The sequence below is a fragment of the Hippopotamus amphibius genome, chromosome 13 (assembly GCF_030028045.1).
Source record: "Hippopotamus amphibius kiboko isolate mHipAmp2 chromosome 13, mHipAmp2.hap2, whole genome shotgun sequence".
NCBI classification, from domain to species: Eukaryota; Metazoa; Chordata; class Mammalia; order Artiodactyla; family Hippopotamidae; genus Hippopotamus; species Hippopotamus amphibius.
In genome coordinates, this window is record NC_080198.1 from 64,110,286 (window position 1) to 64,137,469 (window position 27,184).

At 36.1% G+C, this 27,184-nt stretch overlaps 1 protein-coding gene across 2 annotated transcripts in view; it reads left to right on the forward strand.

Annotated features, from left to right (window-relative positions):
* The window catches only part of ANKRD50 (ankyrin repeat domain containing 50), a 40,259-nt gene extending 14,583 nt beyond the window's left edge, over nt 1-25,676 (forward strand). For both annotated transcript variants that reach the window (XM_057705473.1, XM_057705474.1), the window contains exons 3-5: nt 10,187-10,416; nt 17,508-21,058; nt 22,589-25,676. In XM_057705473.1, the coding sequence (XP_057561456.1) occupies nt 10,187-10,416; nt 17,508-21,055 (3,778 nt within the window). In that variant the 3' untranslated portion in view covers nt 21,056-21,058; nt 22,589-25,676. The remainder of the gene's footprint in view (nt 1-10,186; nt 10,417-17,507; nt 21,059-22,588) is intronic.
* Nucleotides 25,677-27,184: the final 1,508 nt, after the last annotated feature.

The window sequence follows — 27,184 nt, forward strand, 5'->3', positions numbered from 1 at the left end:
TATGTTAAATGTTATTTATACTTATTTAATTTTTTGTTATCTAGGAAACGAGGTCAGTAGTTGCCAATGAACATGGGGAGCAAGGGAATCTTGGAGGTTTGAGAAGAAGGAAGTGTAAAATATTATCTAGGCAAGTGGACATAGATGGTTTAGTGTTTCTCTAAGTGTGGTGTAGGCCCCTGCAAGGTCAAAATTATTTGTAAAATAATACTAACACATAACACAGTATTTGTTTTTTCACACTTGTTCTCCTTTGAGGGTGTGGTGGAGGCCACATGAGAGATTGAGTGCACAAATATTCTGGCTGAGGTTTTGATTAGGATTACATTGAATCTTTAGATTAATTTGTGGGAATTGACCTGTCTGCAATATTGAATCCCCTAATCCATGAATATGGTATATCCCTCTGTTTATTTATTTATTTTTTTCAGTTTTCCTCAGCAGTGTTTTATAGTGTCCAGTGTATAGGTCCAGTACACTTTGATTAGATTTGTTTTCAAGTATTTGATTTTTTTTTTTGGTGCTGTTGTTTGTAAATACTATTTTATGTATTTTTAAGTTGTTAATGTGTAGGGATTCAAATGATTTTTTATACTGACCTTGGCACAAAGCAGCCTTGTTCAATCCACTCATTAATTGTTATTCTTTAATCACTTTCACTTTTGAAGGCTGTTTCCACTTGGTATTGGTTTAGAAGTTGTGTGAGTGTGTGTGTGCGTGCATACATTTTCTTCAGCATTTTAAGGATATCTTTAACATGTCTTAAACATCTTCATTTCTGTTGAAAAGTTTCCTGAAGACTTGTTTTTGCTTCTTTGATGACGATGTCTTTTTACTTTGCTTCCTTTTAATATTTTCTGTATTTTGTTGTTGTTGCTGTTGTTTTTTTGGCAGCTTGACTGTCATGCTTAAGTGTGGTTTCTTGGCGGTTTTTCTGTTTCAGATTTATTGAGTTTCTGAAATCTGTGGATTGATGTTTTTCAGAAGTTTTGGAAAAGTCTCATTCATTATCTTCACTATTGCTTCAAGCTGATTCTTTCTTTTTCTTTGGGGACCTTTTAAATGTATCCCACATGTATTTTCCACACAATTCTGTTTGTTCTATAGCCTTCTTTTCTCAGACTTCAGTTTGGGTATTTTCTATTGGTCTGTTATTTTGAATTTGTTAATAATATCTTCTGGTGTAATCAGGATGGTGTTGAATATATCCAAATAATTCCTACTATGAAATACATACTTTTTTAAGTTCTAAATGAAATTTTAATTCTTTGTTTTTGTAGATTGTGAGTTTTTTTGTTGAAATTCTTCATCTTTTATCCATTTATTTTCCAGTCTGTTTTCTTTAACATTTTAATCATGATTATTTTAGTCTATGCTAACAATAATACTTAGATTATTTGGGTCTGTATTTATTGTCTCTTTTTCCTGTAGATTACCAGTCATGTATTTCTGCCCTTTTGCTGTCTGATAATTTTTCATTGTATGGCAAACAGTGTGTTAAATTACTAGAGTTCCAGATAATATCTTTCATCAGAGAAGGTTTTCGTTTTTTCTCATTTGGGCAGAAAGAGTGAGGGGCTGATGTAATCAGGGATGGAGCTGGGCTGGGCCTCCTTTGTAGTCTGAGTAAGACTGCTAGTTTATTTCTGTTATTCTGGTGTGGACCTAAGCTTTTGATTGAGAGTTCCAAAAGGACTATTGGTAATTCAGTTCTTCCCCAAGAAATATTTATTTAGTCCTTTGACTTCCTGCCTTTTATACGTTCGAATTCTAACAAATGTCTTGAAGAGGATGGGTTTTGTGTTTAAAGCAAGTACCTTCCCTTTTGCAGAGTTTTGTCTTCAACATACAGACTATGGGAGATTTCATGCTGGCTTTTAGACACACTCATCCTAGTTCCAGAGCTTTTTAAGTACAAACCAGAATTTAGCAAATGTACCTTGGAGAAAATCAGCCTCTTGTGAGGGACACGTCAGATTTGCATTCTCTCTGAAAGAGGCACAACTGACCTCTATAAGTTGTGCTGATTTTATTCTTCTGGTAGAGTCCCTCAGGGTGGCCCAAGCCTGCTTCTCAGTCCATACCTAAAATCACTATGTGCCTCAAATCAGCAAATGACCCCTGAGAAGAAATCAGCAGGTGGTTTGGTTTTTTGTTTTCATTTTGAATCAGCTCCCATCCTCTGGAGTTCTAATTCATTTTGTTCTCTTGCTTCAACAGCCTTCTCATATCTTTAACAATATAAATTTTGTAATGGATAACTTTTTTCTAGCTATTGCAGTGGCAGTTTTGGGCTGCTGCCACATACCGCATTTTATCTGGCAGTGAAAGTCCCTATGAGGAAGATTTCTCGCGTTCTCCCCTGTTTTATTTGATTTGTGCCTTTTCTTGTTAAATAATTTCATTTTTTAAAAAATGGATTTTATTCCCGCTTTTATTTATCTGAATATCACAAATACATTTTCTTTAAATTCTTTGGCAGTTTTGTAAGTTACCTTCATCTGGACATGAACACGTATTCTGATTGTTGAGTTTTCTGCTTTCTTTCTGAGCACTATAAATTTTGTAATTTTTTTTTTTCATTCTCCGTTTTGGATCACCACTTCTACCTCTGCTGTCCTTGCTTGAACTGCCAATTTCGTCTACCACTCCCCACCCTCAATGCAGTCTAGGATGAGGGCCAATAATTGAGATATGACACTCACACTCCAAGCCAATACAAGTGATTTTTGTAGGTTTAGTCACTGACCCATGATCTTTTTAGGTTCAGTTCCTGTCTCCATGGAGGCTGAGTGTTTGCCCTCCCTGCTGCTTCTTAAAAGCCATAGCCCTAGGTGGTAGTCTGTGCTTTTTGTTTCCTTCTTGCATTTTTAATAGGCAGAGCCCCTGCTCCAGCCCCTAGTTTCAAACAGTGAGTCTGAGTCCTATTAGTAGGGGCAGGACTACTACCTCACCCCTTTTACTTCCACCATCTAATCCCCAGGCTACCATTGCAGACTTGTTTGACAAGCTGAAGCTTTCAGTTCACTCACAGCATTATGTTTCTTTTCTGTTTCTGATACTTTTTTCATTTTTGACTCTGGTTGTATTTTTCTTTTTGTTCTTATATTCCATAATTCCCTGCTATGTTTTAGGAATGGGGAAACAGTTCATAAAAGCGTGAAGTTACTACAATATCTTGGTCAAAGTTTAGAGAGAAATTTTACCTTACATTCTAACATGTATGTAGCAGCTTGTTTCAGTGTGCAATTTCCTAATGACATACGATGTTGGCCTTCTTTTCAGATGCTTTCCTGCCATCTGTATAGCTTCTTTGGTGAGGTGTCTGTTCAGGTCTTTTGCCTGTTTTTTATTCAGGTTGTTTTCCAATGTCCAGATGCATCCGCCCCGGGTAAACAAGTGCTTGCCTTCTGAGTCTGCCTGCGGATGTCTGTGTCACCTTGGATTTGGGGCTAGTTGGTTGCCCTGTGACCTAAGCTCTCTTATGGGTTCATGAAGTCTTGAACTTGCAGTTTGTCTGGCTTATTTTGTTGTAAGACTAGGAGGGAGACTCTTAACTAGTTCTCTACACCTGAAGGAATGAGCCAGAGAACGAGGTGAAAGCCAGGGTTCAATAGTGAAAACCTTAAACTGTTGTACATGTAGTTTCTGTCTAATAGTATGGTCCTTAAAATACTTGTAGCAGCTTTTAAAAGTTAATTAGCCTCCTGAGAAAGAGACAGTAAGTAAATTCACTATATTTAAAAAAAAGAAAAAAAAAAGAATGAATTTCTGAATTGCCCTAATGGTCTTTTCTGCCTGAAAATCAGAGGGCCAGCTATAGAAGCATGCTGCTGCTAGTGCTTATATTCAAGAGAGAATTGAAAATGGGGGGAAGCTAGCTCAAGGACTTTAAATTAAATTCATAAAAATATTAAGAATGTAGTATATATTGCCTGAATTTTAATAATATAGCTAAGAAATGTAAGACACTTAATAACATATATCTACAAGGTAAAACCCTGTGGACACACTGCTGCTTTTAAAGATGGTGGTTATTTTTGTATGAATGTGATAACCTAATACTATTACATTATCTCGTTTTGAAGATAATATGTACATATATTCACAAACAGAGGAAAATCTGTGTTAGACTTCTTAAGTACTCTTGCTTTGTGTGTGTATACTTTGATGGGATTGTCATTTATAAGATGATAAAATGTAACCTGGTAGGAGTGTGGATCTATGTGTCACTTAGTGGTGTAGGTGTTCCCCATATGGTGATTTTGTTGGAGTAAATGAAAGGGAACTGAATATAGGAATTTTGAATCTGGTAAATTTTTTATCTATCTAGTGTTTTAAAGTAGCAGTTTTCCTATTAATTACCATTCATTCATGAAGCAAATTTTATTGTGTTTGTGATGTGCAAATAATGGTTTTGAGTGCTGGGAATCTAGCAGTGCACAAGACAGGTGTTGTCCTCAGGGGAGGCAGCATGGAAGTGGACGAGCTTCACTCTAGCCTTACGACGAAAATAGTACACAAAATAATGCAATAAATTAATTTGAGGATATGATCAACACAACACGGTGAGGTGTTAGGTAACAGTAATACATGATGAAGGCCATTTAAGATATGTAAGATATGGTGATCAAGGAAAGCCTTTTCAGGAAGAAACTTTGTGTTGAAACCTGAAGGAAGAGAAGTTCTGCCTGGGGGAGCTTTCTAGGCAGGGGGAGTACTAAGTACATAGGCCCTGACTGGAGGAAAGCTTGGTGTTAGAGCTGAGAGGAGAACAGTGTGGCTGGAACAAAAGGGAGAACTCAGGAATGAGTCCTAGGATTTTGACTTAAGAAACTAGGGGGGGTGATGGGATATCACTAATTGACCTTAGGAAGACGGGTGGGGAGGAACTTATTTTAGGGGGTAATGCTTCTGTAAACATGTTAAATTTGAGATGCCTGTAGGACATCCACAGGGAGATGGCAGATAGACAGTTTTGGGGATTGTCAGTGTTTTAGAGGTGAGGTCAAGGCTAGAAAAAATTTAAAAACATTTTTAAGGCCATAGGTTGGCTTCTGGTTTTAACATGACTAAGGCCTGGGAAGTAGTCTAATAGCAAGAAAGTGAAAATATGAGAGACCTATAAACCCCAACCTCAAGATAAATGTGGAAGTTAATATCGAACTGAGATTTAGACAAAATTGACGGAACATTTATTCTTTAAAATAAGTGGCATACCCTGAACATCATCAGGAGCATAAAGGCTTTCATTTGGAACCATGGAAACAGGTTATAGACTTACGCTAGAAGTTTCCCTGGACCCAGTTAAGCAGAAGGGAAGAACAAAGAGGGCTGGGGAGAATGAGTCACACAGATGAGCCATATGCAAGAGTCAGACATTTGGGGGTGATGGGGAAGGGTTGTGGTGAGAAAGGCTGCCTTGTGTACATCCCCACAGCTTCTCTTCTTAATTGGCTGGGGAGTCAAGTAGAAGTGCAAAGAAGTTGTTCATGTCGGTAACTCTTGAGTCATAGGAGATTTCTTAGAAGCCTGGACACTGGACACACTAACCTGCAGTTGCTGCTCCAGAAAGAAGTTATCTTATTGAAGAGCTGTCACAAGATATATAAAAATATATGTCAGAAACAGTAGGGAGAAGGGGTCTAAAAAACAGCACCAGAAATGCTCACAGAAAAATATTGCCATGGAGCAAAAAGAAACCTGTAGCCAAACGTATTGTCTTAAATAAAAACATAATTAATGAGCAATTGCCTGACTTAGACAATTGCATGAAGCAGAGATAGAAATGCTTGGAAAAGAGATGATGAGACAACAGAATGAGATGAAACTTACCCAGGGTATATGGGGATTTACTCTGTGAAAAGAGAGCTATTTCAAATCAAGTCAATAAGAGAAAGATAATTTAGTAAATAGTTTGGGGATAACAGTGGAGCCATGTGACAAAAAAATTGGAACCCTAGGTTACATCTTATGTCAAAATTAATTTGATTAAAAAATAAAATTTTCAAAGCTATTGAAGAAAACATGAAGAAATATTTTTAACTTTTAGAGTTGGGAAGTCCTCTCAGAAATGTAACATAAAATTCAGAATTCATAAAAGAAAACAGACTGATATGTTATCCAGTATATAAAAGTAAGAAAGAAGAAATTGTACATTTCAAAAAAAAAAAAAAAAAAGCCCTTAAAAGGCAAAAGAAAAATAAGGAATGATGGAAAATATTAGCAACAAAATTATTTTCTTAATACTAAAGAGTACCAAAAAGAGAAAAATTAATCTTTTGGAAAAATGGATAAAGGATGTGAAGACACAGTTTAAAGAAAAAGAACTATAACTCCTAGACATTTGTAAATAAGATTGACCTCATGATAAGGAAATGTCAGTTAAAAGTATAATGATGCCATTTTCTGCATATCTGTGGAAAATAAAGAATGTTAAGCACTGTTATGGAGGCGCTAGGGTAAAAGGCACTCCTCCACACCTGTTAGGAGTGTATATTTATATAATTTCTAAAGAGGGCATTTTGGTGATATCTGTCAAAATATACACAGATATGCCCCTTAAGCTAGCAACTCTAATTCTAGTAACATATCCTACAGATACACTTGTATATTTTAAAATGGTATCTATAAGAACATGGTAGATTTAGAATGAATCATATGAATAGTCACATTAAATGTAAATGGTAAATATCCTAATTTAAATGGCAGTTTGTTTAGATAAAAATGCAAGATCTAATTATATGTTTCCTAAGACAAGTACATATAAAGAGACATATAGCTTAATTTTAAAAAATTGAAAAAATATATACCTGACTGTTTTAGCTTTCTGCCCATGGGTTCCTTTGTTTTTGAGGCAGAGATAGCATTATGCTGATTTTTAACTGCACAGGGGCTCAGTGCCCCAACCCCCAAGTTGTTCAGGGGTCAGTTGTATATAGAACAATTGAACAACACTATCACCACTTGACCTAACTGACATTTCTAGAACAGCCCATCCAATAATAGCACACACAGTCTTTTCAAATGCTCACATGTTTACTAAGTCAGACATTCTGGATCATAGAACAATGCTTAATAAATTTAAAGGTGTGCAAGTTATACAAAGTATGTTATCTAATCACAGTTTAATTTAAATAATGATAACACAGGAACATAAAATATCTGGGAAATCCCCAAATATTTGAAAACTCTGTTACTCACTTCTAAATAACCTGTTTGAAAGAAGCAATCAAAGGGAAATTATTTTGAATTGGATGATAGTGAAAATACTTGAGGGAAATTCATGACATTGAAGGATTATATTAGAAGAGAAGTATGAAACGATTTCAGTTTGTATTATAAGGAACTAGAAAAAGAACATATAACCTGGAGTAAACTATGGAATGGAAATAATCATCAAATCCTATCAATTTCGCCTACCAAATTTACCTCAGATCTGTCTACTTCATTCTGACCCTGCTGCTACTACCTTTTTTATAATATTAGTTTTAGATAGACAGTAGACCGTCATGGATAAGAGTGTAGACTACGGGTGATTGACCATCCTGGTTTGCCCAGGACGGGGGGTGGGGGGGGGGCCGGGGGGGATGGACAAGGAGGGAGGAATAGCTGGTTCTCAGGATTTAGTGCTTAAAACTGGGAAAGTCCCAGGCAAACCAGGTTGAATGATCTACCTTTGTGTAGGTTCTGATGCCAGACCCTGAACTTCAATCACTTCCTTTAACTTTGGATAGGTGACTTCTCCTCGTGTGTCTTGTTTCCCTCATCTGGAAATGGGTATTATAATAGTACCCATCTTCAAGAGTTACTGTGAGAATCAAGTGGCTTGATGCAAATGTTAAGTACTTAAATAAAATAAAGCACTGAATTAAAGTTAGCAGTGATGGCCTTAGTGATAGTTCAGGATGGAGATTTTTTTTCTTTTTTTCCCCCTTAAATTCTGAGCAGTGGCCTCTTATCTCACTCTTTCTTCCTAGACTTATGGTGTTTCAGGCTTTCCTTCAACTGTAGCCAGTTATCGTTCTAAACACAAATATTAACATATCAATTCCGTTCCCTGGTCTTTCTCTTCTCCAAGCCTGTGCATGTCCTTTTGCCTCAACTGTATTTTTTTTTTTCCTGTGTCTGTTGCCTTACCCTAGCACTTTCTCCTGGCTAAGCTCCTTCTAACTTTGCTGACTTCTCCCCTACTCTATCCTGATCAGAAGTAGGTTAGGTTAGCCTTCTATGCACTCCCACACACTGTGTGGTCTCCCTCAAGTGGCACTGATTATAGGAGATTACTATAGTATATTATGATAGTATATGTCATATATACTATATGTAGGAATATATATATATACTGTGTATGTATACATGTACTATATATATAGGTAAATATATAGCACTGGTTTTTCGTCAACCTTCTTTGCTCTCATAGTAGAGGAAATATATACATAAGGTACAATAAAGTAAATTTTCCTCAATTCAGCACATTCCTTCTGCCAGGATTGCCCTGCCTTCCCTTTATTATAACTTACTGTGAAATTTATTGTAAATTTATTACAATTCCTGGAGAATTCTAATTGGTCCTTCAAAACTTAGTTCATCTTGAACACTTAATATTTGAATGTTTCTCTGACATTTTCTGCCTTTCTTATCTACTTCCTTTGAGTTGATCATTTCTTATCCACAATGTTAGTAATTTTACTGCTTTTTTTTGGTAGCACTGAGCACCCTACATTGAAGTTACTTGTTTTCCATTCTAGGCTACAACAGTGTGAAGTCTTTACTTAGGATCTCCTATGGGCACAGCATTATGCTAGGTTCTGGGGTTATACTCATGAGCAAGACTGACATAGTCCCCGTTCTTTTGATGCTTAACCTCTAAAGAGAGAAATAAGAATTAATGACATTAAATGAGTAAGTTTGACATTGCCAATTTGATAATGCTGTGAAAGAGAAATAGTTGATGTTGTGAAAGCATATTATAGGGTCTCAGTTTTGAGAAAGTGACTCTCAAGCTTACAGTTGAAGATCAAGGAGGAGTTGATGACATGAAGAGAGAAGGGAAGCACTTACCAGGCAGAGGAAACTACAAACAAAAAGGCCCTTGTCTAATTGAATCTATTAAAAGTCATGGAAAGAAAGCTAGTATGGCTGGAGCAACATTGTGAAAAGTTTACTCTGCTGCAGCAGGAACTCTGGAGGGGAGTGGTTGGAGGCATGTCGGTTATTATGGTTCCTGGGTGAAAGAGGTGACAATAGTTTGGAGTAGGGTGAGGATACAGACCAAGGTGGATTTGAGAGATTTTTATAAAGAAATATTGACAGGACTTAGTGATAAATTGGATCTTGGTTGCTATTGGGATTGAAAGATGAAGAAGAGAGCTGTAGAAAGGATTATCTGTAAGTTTCTCATGTTCATAATTAGATGGTTTCTATTCTCTTCACCATTGTATCTTTCAGCACCTCGTTCAGCGCATGGAGTGCTCATGTAAATATTTGTTGAAAATGAATGAGTATTGTTTTAGTTATGAAAAAGTTACATTCAACTTCAGTATAAATTATCTGAATAGGAAATGTGTTCTGCAGTGGGATTAAACCTAATAATTTATTCTTTACATTGAAATTTGAACATATATCAAATGGCACCTAGACCGTAGCTTGTCTTTGAAAAGTCTTTTAAAATAAAATTTGTGTATGAAAAAGTAGATAAAGTACAGTCATTTTGTGAGAGACATGATGATAAAATCTTCTAAATTCTAGAGAACCCTTGATATTTTTTCTATTATTTAAGTGGTCCCCAGTTGTTGTTTTCCTTTTGAACACATTTTAGCTTTGTTATAAACAATTCAAGGTTTTATATTAGTAAAAAATCAGGAAAGGAATATTGAAATCTTGTTTCCTCAAGTTCCTACTGCCCTCCTTAAGTATGCTGATCACTAATACACACACACACACACACACACACACACGCACACACTTTATTGTGGAAAATGTTGTTACTGAAAATGTGAACTATTCAGGACCAGTATTCTCATTAAAGTGAGGATTTGAAACTTGTACAGTATTTTTATTACAGAACCTTAATTTATTTTTTCTTAAAACAATATTTATAACCTGTAATTCTAGTGTTTGGATAATAAATCTTAATATCCTAGTGAATGAGCATTCCAAGTGCTCATACGGATGTGTTTTACAGGTGTGTCCTGCTCCCTCTTTTGGGAATGAAGCCTCCCCAGCACAGCCTCTATCTGCTCGTGGATTCTGTGGATGAAGGGTGTAATGTTACCGAAGGTGAACAGACATCTACCAGCTTATCTGGGACTGTGGCAGAGCTTTTAGCTGGTCACCATGAGTTCTTTCCACCGTGGCTATTACTTCTCTGTTCTGCCCGAAAACAGAGCAAAGCTGTGACTAAAATGTTTACTGGTAAGCGTAATTCCTGCCATCCTCAAATGTTTTTCATTGAACTGAATCATACGTATGTTTCTTTCTTAGAGGAGAGTACACAGTTGAAAATCTGGTCATTGCTTCTGCTATTCTGTCAGCTGTTCTGTCTGTTCTGTCAGCTCTTTTCAACTGTACTTTTTCAAAGTTGTATTAAAAAAAAGCCATGGAAGGGCTTCCCTGGTGGCGCAGTGGTTAAGAATCTGCCTGCCAATGCAGGGGTTACAGGTTCGATCTCTGCTCCAGGAAGATCCCATATGTCGCGGAGCAACTAAGCCCCTGTGCCACAACTGTTGAGCCTGCGCTTTAGAGCCCATGAGCCACAACTATTGAGCCCATGTGCCGCAACTACTGAAGCCCATGCGCCTAGAGCCTGTGCTCCACAACAAAGTAGCCCCCACTCGCCGCAACTAGAGAAAGCCCGTGTGCAGCAACGAAGACCCAACACAGCCAATAAATAAATAAATTTATGTATATAAAAAAAAAGCCATAGAATATTATAAGATCATTTAATAGTACCTTTTTTCCCAAGATTCTTCATCTAACTTCCTTAGTAAAGGTTACGAGTATTTCATGCCATATTAGCTGCTTTTTTATAGGGCTGCATTTTTTATGCTGATGTGTCCTGATCAGCATATGATATTTCTTCTAACTAGACTGAGTATCCTGAGAGTAGTGAATATGCCTGTTTAAAAATAAATGGTTGTTTCTCTAAGACGTTTTTCCTGGTTTAAGAAGAGAGACAGAGTTGACAGCCTTTTAAGTTACCTCTTTAGATCCTTTTTTAACCCTTTTCTGATGTGAGAAAACAGTCTATACAGTGTATAAAAGTACATGATCAGTTTTTTTTCTTCCTTTACTTTTCTTATTTCCTGACTATACTTTTTTACTTTTCTTTTTTTACTACCACAATCAAGTTGTGGTTACTCCTGTTAGATTATGTAAAGCACTTTTTCTTCGTGCTATGGGAAATGAAAGGAGCATACAACAGGGACCACTCACAGGATTTATAGTGTAATTGAAGATTAAATAATTAAGTTATTGGTTAATTAGCCATATCATTTTTAAATAGTCTATACACTTTACAGAACGGTGAAATCCTACTAATTTGTTACAGTGGTTTCCTTTAACCAGATTTATTCCCTCTCTTTTAGATTCCCTTGCTACTAATAACAGCACTTTCGATACTATTCTGTTCTGTTGTTATTGAAAATCTAGTTGATAAAGGTTGGGGGATTAGCAGCATAACAGCTAATACTTATGTAGCTCTTAGTACATCACATCCAGATAAAGTTGAAGCCCCTTTTCGTCTACGTCATCCCATTTCTTTCCTTCTTCATTTGAGATAACCAGTATTATTAGTTTATTTTCTGTCCTTTCAACTCATATTTATATTCTGTGCATTTTTATAGTTTACATAAGTGTAAACTATGCATACTGCCTACACCATCCTAGCTCTTCAATTTACATTCCCACCAGCAGTGCAAGCGTGTTCCCTTTTCTCCACACCCTCTCCAGCATTTACTGTTTGTAGATTTTCCGATGATGCCCATTCTAACTGGTGTGAGGTGATACCTCATTGTCGTTTTGATTTGCATTTCTCTAATAATTAGTGATGTTGAGCAGCTTTTCATGTGCCTGTTGGCCATCTGTATGTCTTCTTTGGAGAAATGCCTATTTAGGTCTTCTGCCCATTTTTTGATTGGGTTATTTGCTTTTTAAATATTGAGCTGCATGAACTGTTTATATATTTTGGAGATTAATCCTCTCTGTTGATTTGTTTGCAGATATTTTCTCTCATTCTGAAGGTTGTCTTTGCATCTTGCTTACAGTTTCCTTTGCTGTGCAAAAGCTTTGAAGTTTCTTTAGGTCCCACTTATTTATTTTTGTTTTTATTTCCATTACTCTAGGAGGTGGGTCAAAAAAGATCTTGCTGTGACTTATGTCAGAGAATGTTCTTCCTAGGTTTTCCTCTAAGAGTTTCATAGTGTCTGACCTTACATTTAGGTCTTTAATCCATTTTGAGTTTATTTTTGTGTATGGTGTTAGGGAGTGTTCTAATTTCTTTCTTTTCCATGTAGCTGTCCAGTTTTCCCAGCACCACTTATTGAAGAGGCTGTCTTTTCTCTATTGTATATCCTTGCCTCCTTTGTCATAGATTAGTTGACCATAGTTTATCTCTGGGCTTTCTATCCTGTTCCATTGATCTATATTTTGTTTTTGTGCCAGTACCATACTGTCTTGATCACTGTAGCCTTGTAGTATAGTTTGAGTTCAGGAAGCCTGATTCCACCAACTCCTGTCTCTCCTTCTCAAGATTGCTTTGGCTGTTTGGGGTCTTTTGTGTCTCCATACAAATCATAAAATTTCTTGTTCTAGTTCTGTGAAAAATGCCATTGGTAATGTGATAGGGATTGCATTGAATCTGTAAATTGCTTTGGGTAACATAGTCATTTTCACAATGTTGATTCTTCCAATGCAAGAACATGGTATATCTCTCCATCCATTTGTGTCATCTTTGATTTCTTTCATTAGTGTCTTATAGTTTTCTGAGTACAGGTCTTTTACCTCCTTAGTTAGGTTTATTCCTAGGTATTTTATTCTTTTTGTTGCAATGGTGAATGGGATTGTTTCCTTAATTTTTTTTCTGATCTTTCATTGTTAGTGTATAGAAATGCAAGAGATTTCTGTGTGTTAATTTTGTAGCCTGCAGCTTTACCAAATTCATTGATTAGCTCAAGTAGTTTTCTGGTAGCATCTTTAGGATTTTCTATGTATAGTATCATGTCATCTGCAAACAGTGACAGTTTTACTTCTTCTTTTCCAATTTGGATTCCTTTTATTTCTTTTTCTTCTCTGATTGCTGTGGCAGGGACTTCCAGAACTATGTTGAATAGTAGTGGAGAGAGTGGACATCCTTGTGTTGCTCCTGATCTTAGAGGGAATGCTTCCAGTTTTTCACCATTGAGAATGATGTTTAGCAAGCATTGTTTTTGAGCACTATTCCTGTTACTACTTGTAAACCCAGTTCATTGGTTTTAACTGCTGTATGTTATTCCTTCCTATGGATAAATATCCAGTTTTCCCATTACCTACTCATGGACATTTAAGTATTTCAGTTTTTCATTATTGCTTCATGAACATCCTTGAACACATCTTGTGCACATGTGCTGAAGGTTTACATTATAAACCCAAACAGAATTACTAGAGAATAGAGTGTGTACAGCTTTGAGCTTTAGTTAATTTTGCTAAACTGCTATCTAGTGTACTTGAAATAATTTACGCTTCTGCCGACAACGTTTGAGGTTTCCCTTTTCTCTGTATTTTCGCCAGTTAACATTTGTTATTTTCAGAGCTGCGTTTTCTGCTTTTTAGGGGCTTGCTCTTGATGTTCCCTCTGAGTGCAATCATCTTCTCCTGAACTTCTTACGGTCTTAACATTTCGATCTCTGCTCAAATACCAGTTTTGTGCAGGCTTCACTATATTTTTCTATCTTATTTCTGTTTTTGCCACCTCAACTACTTAGTCACACACTTTTCTTCCTATGTCTTATTACTATATAAAATTGTTTATATTTTGTATTTCTTTTCTTACTTGTGTCTCCTCCACTAGGTTATAGCCCGCATAAGAATAGATTTGCTTGTCTTGTCCACCATTGTATCTCCTCAGCATCTAGAGCAGAGCTTGGAACAAAGCAAATGAGTGAATTCATGTTTCTTTGAGCTACGTCTTGGTGGAAAAAGCTGTGAACCCAGAAGGAATAAGGAGGCACTGAGTATGGCCTCGTCCTTTTACCATATTCCTTCTTCTAAAATGCTGTTGATTATTAAAAATGCTGTGCTGTTAGAAGCATTGAACCACATTTCTGTTGATGATAGATCTGGAATTTGGGAGTAAACATTGAAAAATATTACTGAGGTTATGAATACATATTTTCAAATTGCTTTCCAGAAAGATATATGTCATACATTTCTACGTGAGAGTGTTGGTTTCCTGGAACTTCCACAAGGATTGAATTATATATTTTCAGATTTGTAGATTTAATGTGTGAAAAGTTGTATCTCATTTTTATTTACACTTCTTTACTATTGAATTCTCCTCCCTTATGCTTATTTTATCAATTTGTCTTTTTTTTTCTGTGAATTATTACTTTCTCACCTTTACATAGGTTTTCTCCAGGAAGTTAGTGATATTCTTATTGATTATTAAGAGGGCTTTTATTTCATAATTTTCTATTCTTTGTATTTTCTTCAGCTTTTTAAAATTGTAGTAATTCTTTTGAAGTCCATTATATGCACTCTCGTGTATTGTCCTTTACTATTGTATATTCTTATTTTCACATTTAGTGATTTTTATCCTTATAGTAATATTGTACAGAGTGGTGTGAAATAAGACTAACTTAGATACTTTATCAAATCACAAATTTTCTCGGCACTATTCATTGACTCCTTTTACCACTAGTTTGTCAGTACTTCTTTTATGGTATATTAAGTGTAGGTATATGTGCATAGGTGTGTGTGTGTTATTGATACATTTCTAAACCATCTGTCTGCTCTTCTAAACTATCTTTTGGCATTTTTATGCAACTGTCACATTGGTTTAAATACTTTAAATTTTCTTGTACAGTTACTCTCCAGTCCTTGCCATCAGTATTATTCTTAAATATGTTTTTATTTTTATTCCTCTAGAATGACTTTAATTGCTTTTAAAAACTATAACTACCAATGATGTAAACAAAAAATTATTAAATTTGGTTAAAATTTAGGAAGAGTTTGACATTTAAAATATGCTTTCTTTCTGTCCATGAACATAACAGTTTTTTCACTAACTCAACTTTTTAAAAATTTTTTTCAGTGTTCCTTACATACGTGTTACACATTTCTGCTTTCTACTGATGTTTTAAGTTGAAATGTATGGGTTTTGAATTGAGAAGTAGGCATTCCAAATTAGAATTGGCAGGTGCAGCTTATCTCAGAAGCTTGACGTAAAAAGAAATATCATGTATGATGAGTACTGAAAGTGCTGCTTTAAAAATAATTGACTCTCAATAAGTGTTGATCTCTTATATTTCTTTCTTAGGAACCAAACCTGTTATTGTGAAAGGTTAGCCTAGATTCTGTCTTAATTACCTCAAGTTTCCATCATGGTATCTTAGTTACATAGGTTTAAATTATAGATAGTTATTCATGATGGGCAATATGATCTTTCATGCAAATCATTATCTACAAGATCAGTTTGGAAACTTTAAAACACTGTACAACGTAAGGTAGTTATTATTTCTTAAAATCCTTTTTATTAGCAACATGCCAGGTATTTTCCAGCTTAAATTGTTTGAATGAATTTATAAAGTCAAAAGCAAATGAACACACAGTAAAGGTTTGGAAGCAAGTTATCTCATATCACTGATAAATGTAGAATGTTATACATTTCTAGGCATGTTTTAAATTCTTCACATCAGGAGTATCTTTTTTTTTGTAATTAAAATTTATCTTTTAAAATTAATTCTGTTGAGACTAATCAGTTATATGTTTAATCAATCAACTGTATGTATGTAAATATATATAATTACAGTTTCCATTTTTTATAGATTTAGAGGTATGCAAATTTGTTATTTCTTCATGTGTCATTCTTGGTAGGTTGTGTTTTTCAATAAATTTCTCCATTTCATGCAGGTAATTCAAGATTAGTATCACAAAACTGAATTTATCAACTTTCTCTCCAAACCTGTTATTTGTCCTTAAATGGTCTCTTTTTCGATCTTGTTGGCCATACAAGAAATGAATGTCAATTTTGGCTCCTGTTCTCTTTCCTTCTCCACACTTAATAAGCTCTGTGCAATCCAGCTCTTATTAGTAATTTCCAAATCCCACTTTTATTTTTATCTGTTGCTGCCACTGCTTTGGTTGTTGAGGTTTTTATTGATTCTTGAGTAGATTTTATCACAGCCTCTATAAAGGTTTTGCCTCTAGTGTTGACTCACTCCAGCTTTTCATCTTTAGTGATGTTAGGATAGTCTTTCAGAATGCAGATCTACTCACATCATTGCCTTGCTCCTCACTCACTTCTACCACAGAATGAAAATTTCACCTCCTCACATAGTACCTGGCATATAGTGGGTGATGTATACATTTGTTGTATTCAATTGAGGAAGAATATTTTACTCAGTGTTAATTGACCATCATTAATCTTTGCTGAATTTCTAGATTTATTCCTCTTAAGAGAGTTCATTCACTCAGCAGTTTCTTCTTCTGGAAGATGAATTACACAATTGTCTAATAAACCCATGTCTATAAAACAGGATATCATCTCCCTTTGGAAAATGAAATTATGGTTCCCTTTAAAGAACTTAAAGTGAGTTTTGAATAGCTGTTAACTAGTGTGTTTTGGGGTTGGTTTGAGGTTTATTAAGTTGTTTTATTTTCACAATGCTGAATTTTTGTTAGCATAATTTGACCAAGTTGCATCTTCAGAGTCAAGTTGTTTATTGACAATCTAAGATTTAATTATTTTAATTTGGTAACATGTAAAATAATGTAATTTAAAGGCAGTGACAGATGATATTCTAACTATCTGCAAATATTCAATTCCATAATTAAGACTAGTGGACATCCAGTTATGTGGATAGAAATATGTAAATTTTTCACATGGAAAAGATCAGCTTATAAAAACAAACAAACCTTATTTATGTCTTCTGCAACTTTTTTTCCTAATCATTTGGGGGATCAGAAAATCTTCCCGTTGTGCTTGGATATGTATGTAAGATGTCTAGTGCTCAGCTTAGTATTTTTTAACATTGAAGTTGAAAGGAGCACTGAGCCACTAAATGAATAAAAAATAGTTCCATTTGTGGATAGGAAAATGAAATCGTTTATATGCCATCAGTGTGTTTTCCCAGAAGGAAATGAAAACTGATTCATATGCTTCTAGCTATTTATTGACTTGTTTATTAGTATTAATTGACTTATTGTTGATTTATTCGCTTCTCAGTTTGTCACATGTTGAAGATATTCTCTTTGAATATACGGCAACTTTGATAATCATTTTCAGTTGACATCTACTTTTTTGTCCTTAGGTTTTCGTAAAATAAGTTTAGATGACCTTCGGAAGGCATATATCGTTAAGGATGTTCAGCAGTACATTCTTCATCGTTTAGATCAAGAGGAAGCTTTGCGACAACACCTCACAAAAGAAACTGCAGAGATGTTAAATCAATTGCACATTAAAAGCAGCGGATGCTTTCTTTATCTAGAACGAGTTCTCGATGGAGTTGTAGAAAATTTTATTATGTTAAGAGAGATTCGTGACATCCCAGGAACTCTAAACGGTCTGTATCTATGGCTGTGTCAAAGACTTTTTGTAAGAAAACAGTTTGCAAAGGTTCAGCCTATCTTGAATGTGATTCTTGCAGCCTGCCGACCTCTGACCATAACGGAATTATATCATGCAGTATGGACCAAAAATATGTCATTAACCTTGGAAGACTTTCAACGCAAGTTAGATGTCCTCTCCAAACTTCTTGTTGATGGACTAGGAAATACTAAAATACTGTTTCACTATAGTTTTGCAGAGTGGCTTCTGGATGTGAAACATTGCACTCAGAAGTATTTATGTAATGCAGCAGAAGGACACCGAATGTTGGCTATGAGTTATACCTGTCAAGCCAAGAATTTAACACCCTTGGAAGCACAAGAATTTGCATTGCACTTAATTAATTCAAACTTACAGTTAGAGACAGCTGAGTTAGCTCTGTGGATGATATGGAATGGTACACCTGTCAGAGACTCCCTGTCTACTTTAATACCCAAGGAACAAGAAGTGCTACAGCTGTTGGTGAAAGCTGGTGCTCACGTCAACAGTGAAGATGATCGCACGTCATGCATAGTCCGACAAGCCTTAGAGAGAGAGGATTCCATTCGGACATTATTAGATAATGGAGCTTCAGTAAATCAGTGTGATTCAAATGGGAGAACATTACTGGCTAATGCTGCTTACAGTGGCAACCTTGATGTAGTGAATTTACTCGTCTCTAGGGGAGCAGATTTAGAGATTGAAGATGCTCACGGACACACACCACTTACCCTAGCTGCTAGACAAGGACATACCAAGGTGGTTAATTGTTTGATTGGTTGTGGAGCAAATATTAATCATACTGATCAGGATGGTTGGACAGCATTAAGGTCTGCTGCTTGGGGTGGTCATACTGAGGTTGTTTCTGCACTGCTGTATGCTGGCGTAAAAGTGGACTGTGCAGATGCCGATAGCCGAACAGCTCTGAGAGCAGCAGCCTGGGGAGGACATGAGGATATTGTACTGAACTTGCTACAACATGGTGCTGAAGTCAACAAAGCTGATAACGAAGGTCGAACTGCTCTGATAGCAGCAGCCTACATGGGACATAGAGAGATCGTGGAACACCTGCTGGACCACGGAGCAGAAGTGAATCACGAGGATGTCGATGGCAGGACTGCACTCTCTGTGGCTGCACTTTGTGTGCCTGCAAGTAAAGGACATGCATCGGTCGTTAGCCTTTTAATCGATCGAGGTGCTGAAGTGGATCATTGTGATAAAGACGGCATGACTCCACTGCTGGTGGCCGCCTATGAAGGACACGTCGATGTGGTTGACTTGCTTCTAGAGGGTGGGGCAGATGTCGACCATACAGATAACAATGGTCGTACACCCCTGTTAGCAGCAGCTTCTATGGGTCATGCTTCGGTTGTAAACACGCTTCTGTTTTGGGGTGCTGCTGTGGACAGCATTGACAGTGAAGGGAGGACAGTCCTCAGCATAGCTTCAGCCCAAGGAAATGTTGAAGTAGTACGTACTCTGCTGGATAGGGGGTTAGATGAAAATCACAGGGATGATGCTGGATGGACACCATTGCACATGGCAGCTTTTGAAGGTCACAGATTAATATGTGAAGCACTTATTGAACAAGGTGCTAGAACAAATGAGATTGATAATGATGGGCGGATACCTTTCATATTAGCTTCGCAAGAGGGTCATTATGATTGTGTTCAAATATTACTGGAAAATAAATCCAACATTGATCAAAGAGGTTATGATGGAAGAAATGCACTGCGGGTTGCTGCATTAGAAGGACACAGGGACATTGTTGAGTTACTTTTTAGCCATGGAGCTGATGTGAACTACAAAGATGCTGATGGGAGGCCTACACTTTATATTTTGGCCTTAGAAAATCAACTTACAATGGCTGAATATTTTTTAGAAAATGGCGCAAATGTAGAAGCAAGTGATGCTGAAGGAAGGACAGCACTGCATGTTTCCTGCTGGCAGGGCCATTTAGAAATGGTGCAGGTTCTCATCACCTACCATGCTGATGTCAATGCTGCAGACAATGAAAAGCGCTCTGCTCTGCAGTCTGCAGCCTGGCAGGGCCACGTAAAAGTGGTGCAGCTTCTGATCGAGCATGGCGCCGTGGTGGACCATACCTGTAACCAAGGTGCAACTGCGCTCTGCATTGCAGCCCAGGAAGGGCACATCGATGTCGTGCAGGTTTTATTAGAGCATGGTGCCGACCCAAACCATGCTGATCAATTTGGACGCACCGCTATGCGTGTTGCAGCCAAAAATGGACATTCTCAAATAATTAAGTTATTAGAAAAATATGGTGCATCCAGTTTGAATGGCTGCTCTCCATCTCCTGTCCACACAATGGAGCAGAAGCCGCTACAGTCAGTGTCTTCAAAAATGCAGTCACTAACCATTAAATCAAATAGCTCTGGCAGTACTGGCGGAGGGGACGTGCAGCCTTCGCTGCGTGGGTTACCCAATGGGCCTGCTCACGCATTCAGTTCTCCCTCAGAGTCGCCGGACTCAACAGTTGATCGGCAGAAGTCGTCATTGTCGAATAATTCCCTGAAAAGCTCAAAAAATTCATCTTTGAGAACTACTTCATCTACAGCAACCGCTCAAACAGTGCCAATTGACAGCTTTCACAGCTTGTCATTTACAGAACAAATTCAGCAGCATTCATTGCCGCGCAGTAGAAGTCGACAGTCAATTGTTTCGCCGTCGTCCACCACACAGTCCTTGGGACAGAGCCATCACTCACCGAGCAGTGAGTTCGAGTGGAGCCAAGTAAAGCCCAGTTTGAAGTCAACTAAAACAAATAAAGGGGGGAAATCAGACAATTCCAACAAATCTGGGTCAGCTGGGAAAAAAGCTAAACAAAACAATCCTTCACAGCCAAAGGTTCTAGAATATGAAATGACTCAGTTTGATAAAAGAGGACCTACCGCCAAATCTGGGACTAGTGCACCATCTAAGCAGATGCCAGCAGAACCGCAGTGCAAAATTATGATACCCTCAGCTCAGCAAGAAATCGGTCGATCGCAGCAGCAGTTTCTTATTCACCAACAAAGTGGGGAACAGAAGAAGAGAAACGGAATCATGACAAATCCAAATTATCATCTTCAGAGCAACCAGGTTTTTCTTGGTAGGGTTTCAGTCCCACGAACAATACAAGACAGAGGGCATCAGGAAGTGTTAGAAGGGTATCCTTCCTCAGAGACGGAATTAAGCCTTAAACAAGCCCTGAAGCTTCAGATTGAGGGTTCTGACCCAAGTTTCAATTATAAGAAGGAAACACCATTATAAAAGGTAACATTTCATCAACATAACGAATAAATGTCCAAAGTATAGTTCCCTCTACTTAGAATACTCTTTTCCCCAATCCACACGGCCGGTTGCCTCGGCTCACCTCTATTCCTGTCTTCTCAGCAACACCCTCCCTGGTCACTCTTTGGAATTTGAATTCTCTCACCTCCCGCACTCCCTTTCCCCCTTTGCTGCTTTACATAAGCTACAGTACTTATTATTTAACGTGCTTTATATATTTTATTTATTATTATACTTATTATTTGTCTCCTCTCTACTGAAATGTAAGCTTTGTGAGAGTAGGGATTTTTATCTTTTGTTCACCACTGTATTCCATGTACTTGCAATACTGCTTGGACCTATAGTAGTTTCTCACTAGAAATGTGTAGAATAAGTGAATGAGTGTGTGGGTGGGTGGATGAATATGCTATTTATGGATCTCAGATTAAGAATTCCTTCCTATACAGTCATTTCCCCTCTTAAAAGTTCTTTGATGGTAACAGAGGTGGAGGCTAGTTCAGTAATACTCCCTTTTGGGTTTGGATATAGTGTATATAGTGCTTAATAGGTAGTTAGTGAAAGTTAATTTCCTTCCTCTTTTTCACCCTGGAAGAAATAAAAGATTTGATCATAAAAGGTAATTTTTATTATGACAGATCTCTTAAGAATCTTCCAAGTAAAATTTACACATAACAAGAATAGGTGTGGAAAGATGACAAATGGATGTATTGGCAAGAGGGTATTTAGGACCCAGTATATTTAGACATAAGAATTAAATGTTTCAACCTCAAAATAAAGTTATATATTAAATAAAAACGTTTTTTCTCCTTTTCAGTACAGTGGATGCTACACTCATTACATGGGGGAAGTTAATGGGAAAACAGATGCATAATTTTATATTGTGGATACTTTTTCAGAAGTACATTTCTCATATTTGAGATAAATTTAGAGATTTCATTAAGAATTTTTGCTAACTTGTATTACAAGTATATTGATCCCACTTTGCTTAATCATATTTTATCCTCTGGCAAAATTGTACTCTTTTCTTTAACAAACTTGAAATCTTTCTTTTGCTTTTTTGTCTTTGGAGATATATTTTAGGAATGTTTTAGGTAAAACATTATTATAAATACATTTCCTATACCTTCTAATAATAAACACCCTTCAATGTGAATCTACGGACGGCGGGGCAAATCTCATTCAACAATAATTTGTCTAAAAATAGTTAATGCATTTTCCAATGTGATTTATTTTAAAAATATTTAGTTCTGAGGGTACAGCCCTCCAACTCTCATTCTGTCTTTTGTAAAGGTTAAGTGTGGATATATATTATACAGTAAAACACATGAATTAAGGTAAACAGTTTGTGGAATCTTTAAAAGTGATTCATACATTAAATAATGAATCTCAAATAGGTCTACTTTTGTGCTTTACATAGTAAATATATATAAATATTCTTAGGTAGGGTTTTAAAACTAGATGTAGTTATATAATAAATATAGAAATTAATTTTGTTTTTAACTTTTTCATCAGTTTCCTATTCTGTGAAACAGAAGACATCGTGATCGGAGTGATTCTTCAGCTACTGGATGAAAACATAAAATGCCTGTTGATTTGCTGAAAAAAAGAATGAAGAATGTGATATCTGCAGTACAGTTACCTTAAATACTGTAATGTGCCTAAATAGTAAGGCTGCCTTCTCAGTGTAACCCTCTGTGCTTAAAAAATTTCATTTTGTGTGCTTTGTATTCACTACCCAAGAATAAGCACTTTTTAAAAAAAAAAATGCAGATATATACTGCAGTTCCCTGATAAAAGCTAAAAAAAATTTTGAGTAAAGTATTTTAAGTTAAGATTTGAGAAATGTGCATGTGCCATGATCAAATATACATGAAAAGGCAGTGTTCGTTGTATTTATTTTTTTCTTTCTGTGGCCGACGAAACTTAAGCATATTGTTTCCGTCGTATTTGCCTTGTTGTAGTGTATGGCTTGTTTCCTGTATTCTTAAAAATGTCACTCAATAAAATAAGTCATGCAGCTATTTTACGTTCACTACACCTTCAGCATTGGTTAAAAATGTGTTTCTACTTAATGCCATATCGAGGTGAAAAAGTAGTTTCATGAAAGATTTTTTAAAAGTCTAGTATTTTAGGGAGCTGCTCTAAGTAGTTTAAATTTGGATTTCCCAGTAGAATCCTCCTAATTTTCGGCTAAAGGTGTCAGAAAAAAAAAAAAAGAAAAAAGAAAGAAAAGAAAACACACACACAGACTATAGGCAGAACAAAGTTCTGTTTCATTTACTGGGATGCAGTTTCACCTTCCACTCACTTGTCATTTCACCTGCAAGAAGACAGACGATCGTTCCTGAGACGTGAAAATTCTCGGGGATAGAGCCAGGCCTCAGAGGCATGTGGTAGTGGGAGATGCACCTGTCTAGCTGAGGGTAGATTTTTGATCCCTGAACAATCCGACTACCCTTCTCTCCTCCATCCAGTTAAATAAAATATAATCTACTACTGTAAATTGTGATGCTGGCTTCTTTTTCAGTTGTTTCTATTTTGTAAATCACTGCATGACCGAAACAGCCCCCACTCAAATCAGTTGGATCAATTTTAGTAATTAGTTGGATGAATATTTTTGATGAATATAATATGTGTTTTCCTTCTCAGATGACACCACTAACCTATCGGCCATAGCACAGGTGTATTTTTTTATTGCCATTTGATAAATGGTAGTGATGGATTTGCGCTTTTCTGTCCACATACTCTTTCCTGTTTTCCTCTTTGGACAATCTCTCCCAGAATGATGGATGCCAGGGTTAAGGATGAAATCTTGTAACCAAGGAAAACAAAGTTGACCACTCAAATGAGCATGTGACCCACAGCCTTGGCCTTCTGGATGGACTCTAAACCAATTGAGCTAGCTTAGTGGGTTGTGTGCATGTCCAGAAAGGTTAAAATTTATTGTTTAGAAACCAAGGTTGTAGGTTTGATCTTTGAAAAAGCCCTGGGATCTTACAAAACTCAGAAATTCTGTTCTTTCCTTGTGTTGTTGATAAGGAGGAATAAGGAAAGCGATTTGGAGATTCAGCACAAAATCATTGCTATTACTGGAAAAAATCTTTAGAAAATGTCTTAGTAACTGAGGTCAGTAATGTCATCTTCATATATGAAGGACATATACATGATACATTGTTCACAGAAATAGAAATGTGTGCTTGGTTGTGATAAATGTTTCACTTGATCTTCCTGTAAGGCTTTTACTTTTGCTTCTGTTTTTTAAAGTCAGCCAAACTCATGTGTTTATGTCATCAGTGAGTCATAATCAAGAATAGGAGATAAGTTGATACATTCAATCAACATTAAGGTTGACATGGCAATATTGATAACTCAAATGTGAACGTTTCAAGTATTGAATTTTTGTCCCCATGGGACATTTATTAAATACACTTAATAGGACTCTTGCAAAGTAGCCTTAAAAGTGTTAATGATTCTGTTAAATAATATGAACACATCCTATTATTAGAACCAACTTTACTCATATCTCCAATACAGTACATTTACATAATTTTAGAAGCTGAAGCTCCAATTTCTTGTTAGGTGTATTTTTCTTTAGAAAGAGAACCCTGAAAGCTGCCAGTTTTCCTATTAAACCTTGAATTATTGGATTTATATTTATTTAATTTTATTATTTTTACAAAAATGCACCTTGTGGCCAAAGGGCAAAGATACAACTCATTGCATAAGGAGTTTGTTTTCTGAAAAGCTAATTGTTTTCATAACCATACTATATACACTTGAAACAGTTGGTAGGAAGAGAACCTGTTGGACAAATGTGATTTTCAAAAGTAAATATTCCTCTGGATGTTTTTATATTAATTAAATTTTGGAATAGAACAGCAATGGCTTTCAGTTAGAATAAGGATGATAAGGGGGCCAAAGATGCCCTGCTTTGCTTATTTGTTTTCCTTAGGGATTTATTTAATACTAGGACTGACAATAGCTTCTGCTCCAGTAAGAGAGTAAAAATAGTCCCGCAAATATAAAACTCCTAAATAGCTATTTTTTAAATAAAAAGGTTTAAATTTTGTAAATCACGACACAACCATGATGCCATGTGCTTTATAACAGTTTTATACCATTCCATGTGTGCTCCTTCCCTAACAGTCATGTACTGACAGTAAAGGAAGTGATAAAAAAAAAATACAGCAATGAAAAATAAACTCTCCATGTTTGTAGGAAAAGTTTCGGAAGGAAAATTGACCAGAACTCAGTGTGTCCTGCAAAGTACAGCCAGTTATGTTGTGTCCCTCACCTTCACCCCCATGCCTGCCGGAGTCCTCACCAAAAATAGTTCACTGCTTAAAAAACAGGAGTAAGTACTTTTTCCAATATTGTTTGCCTATGCAAATGTTTGTTTTACTTTAATGTCCTCCATTTACACTTCTCAGCAAATGTAGTTGCAGACAAATGCTTTTTCTTTTTTAATTTTTCCCTTGGTTTGGGGTCTGTAAATAGCCTAAAATGTACATTGAATTTCACATTGTAAAAGTTTTATTTTATTCCTTGTATTATATTAAGCAAAAATCCCTATGTATATGAAAGTGCATAATAAATATATTTGCTTTACAGAGGATATCTTGTTTTAATTTTATCCTTGAACCAAGAGAACATGCATGACGTGCTTACAGTAAAACAAATGTTTTAAGTTAACTTCTTTTAAGTAAATACTGAGCAAATGAATTTTGGAAACATTTTTACAAAGAAAAAAATGACATATAAAAACTTTCAAAGGAAAGATCTAGGCTTAGTATCTTCCTAAAGCTTCTTAATATTCTCCCCTCCCCACATTAACATACTGTATCTCACCATGTCAGGTTTCCTGCCTCTGAAATTGCAGTAATCCAGTAAATTGTGTGTGTATGTGTGTGTCTGTATTCCAAAGAGGTTCCTAAAAAGGCAGCAAGGCATGCTCTGTTAGGTAATTTTTACAATAATTGCAAGGTTCTATAGTCATTATCTTACATTCTTTATAGAATTGTTGGAATAACAAAAGTCTTACTCTAAAAATTTTTAATACCTTATTTTTTAAACACAAATGGGTGATGTACATAGAAGAATCTTAAAATAGACTGCTTGACTAAATAAACTTACATGGAATTTTCTAGCTGGTGGTCCAAGGAAGTACACTGGGAACTTGGCAATGACTAATGTTTTCACTCCTTTGCCCTAACAGTTGGAGGGAATCCAACTAACAGTAGTGAGATACACACCAAAGGCATAGCTTCCTGAATTTCTGGGAAAATTTTATTCATCATGCAAATATATGCACTAATCTCATCTTTAAGACAGGGTCTCTGCTTGTCTTGCTAATATAGTAAAATTAACATTATCCAATATTAAAATGGAGTCATTTGAAGTTTACTGCATATTTAGATTGACACTCTTAAATACACACTGTCATTACCACACTGGCAAAATTTAGCTACATTCTAAGAACCATACTCTTAGAAGAATATATTTTTAATGTTTAGAAAAAGCCTCTGTACATCTAGATTTCTAATTTTTCTTGTTCTAAATTGATGCAAAGGTATGTCTCAAAAGAACTGATGCTACCCTTTTAATGAGTGTTACTCCTATTTTGTTTGTAAACTGGGGTTGAACTATAACATATACGGGAAAATACACAAATCCTAAGTTACAGTCCTATACATTTTAATAAAGTGAACATACCTGTCTAACCATTGCCCTGATCAGGACGTAGGCCATAATCATACTCTCAGACACCTCCCTTGCCACTTCCTAGACATTACCCCCAACAAAGGAAACCACTTTTCTGACTTTCTTCACCATAGATTAGTATTGATTATTTATTTAAACTTCATTGAAATGGAATCAAACAATATGTCCTTTTTGTGCTATTGTCTTGCCCTTAATGTTTCTGAAATATATCCACACTATGTGTAACAGTAGTTTGCCCCTTTTCATTGCTATAGTATTGTTTTGTTTGTCTTTTAAAACTGTTGTATAATATTGCATTGTGTGAATTTACCATACTTTCAAAAATCCATTTTACCACCAATGGGCATTTGGATTGTTTTTGTTTTGGGCTCTTAGAAATTCTGCATG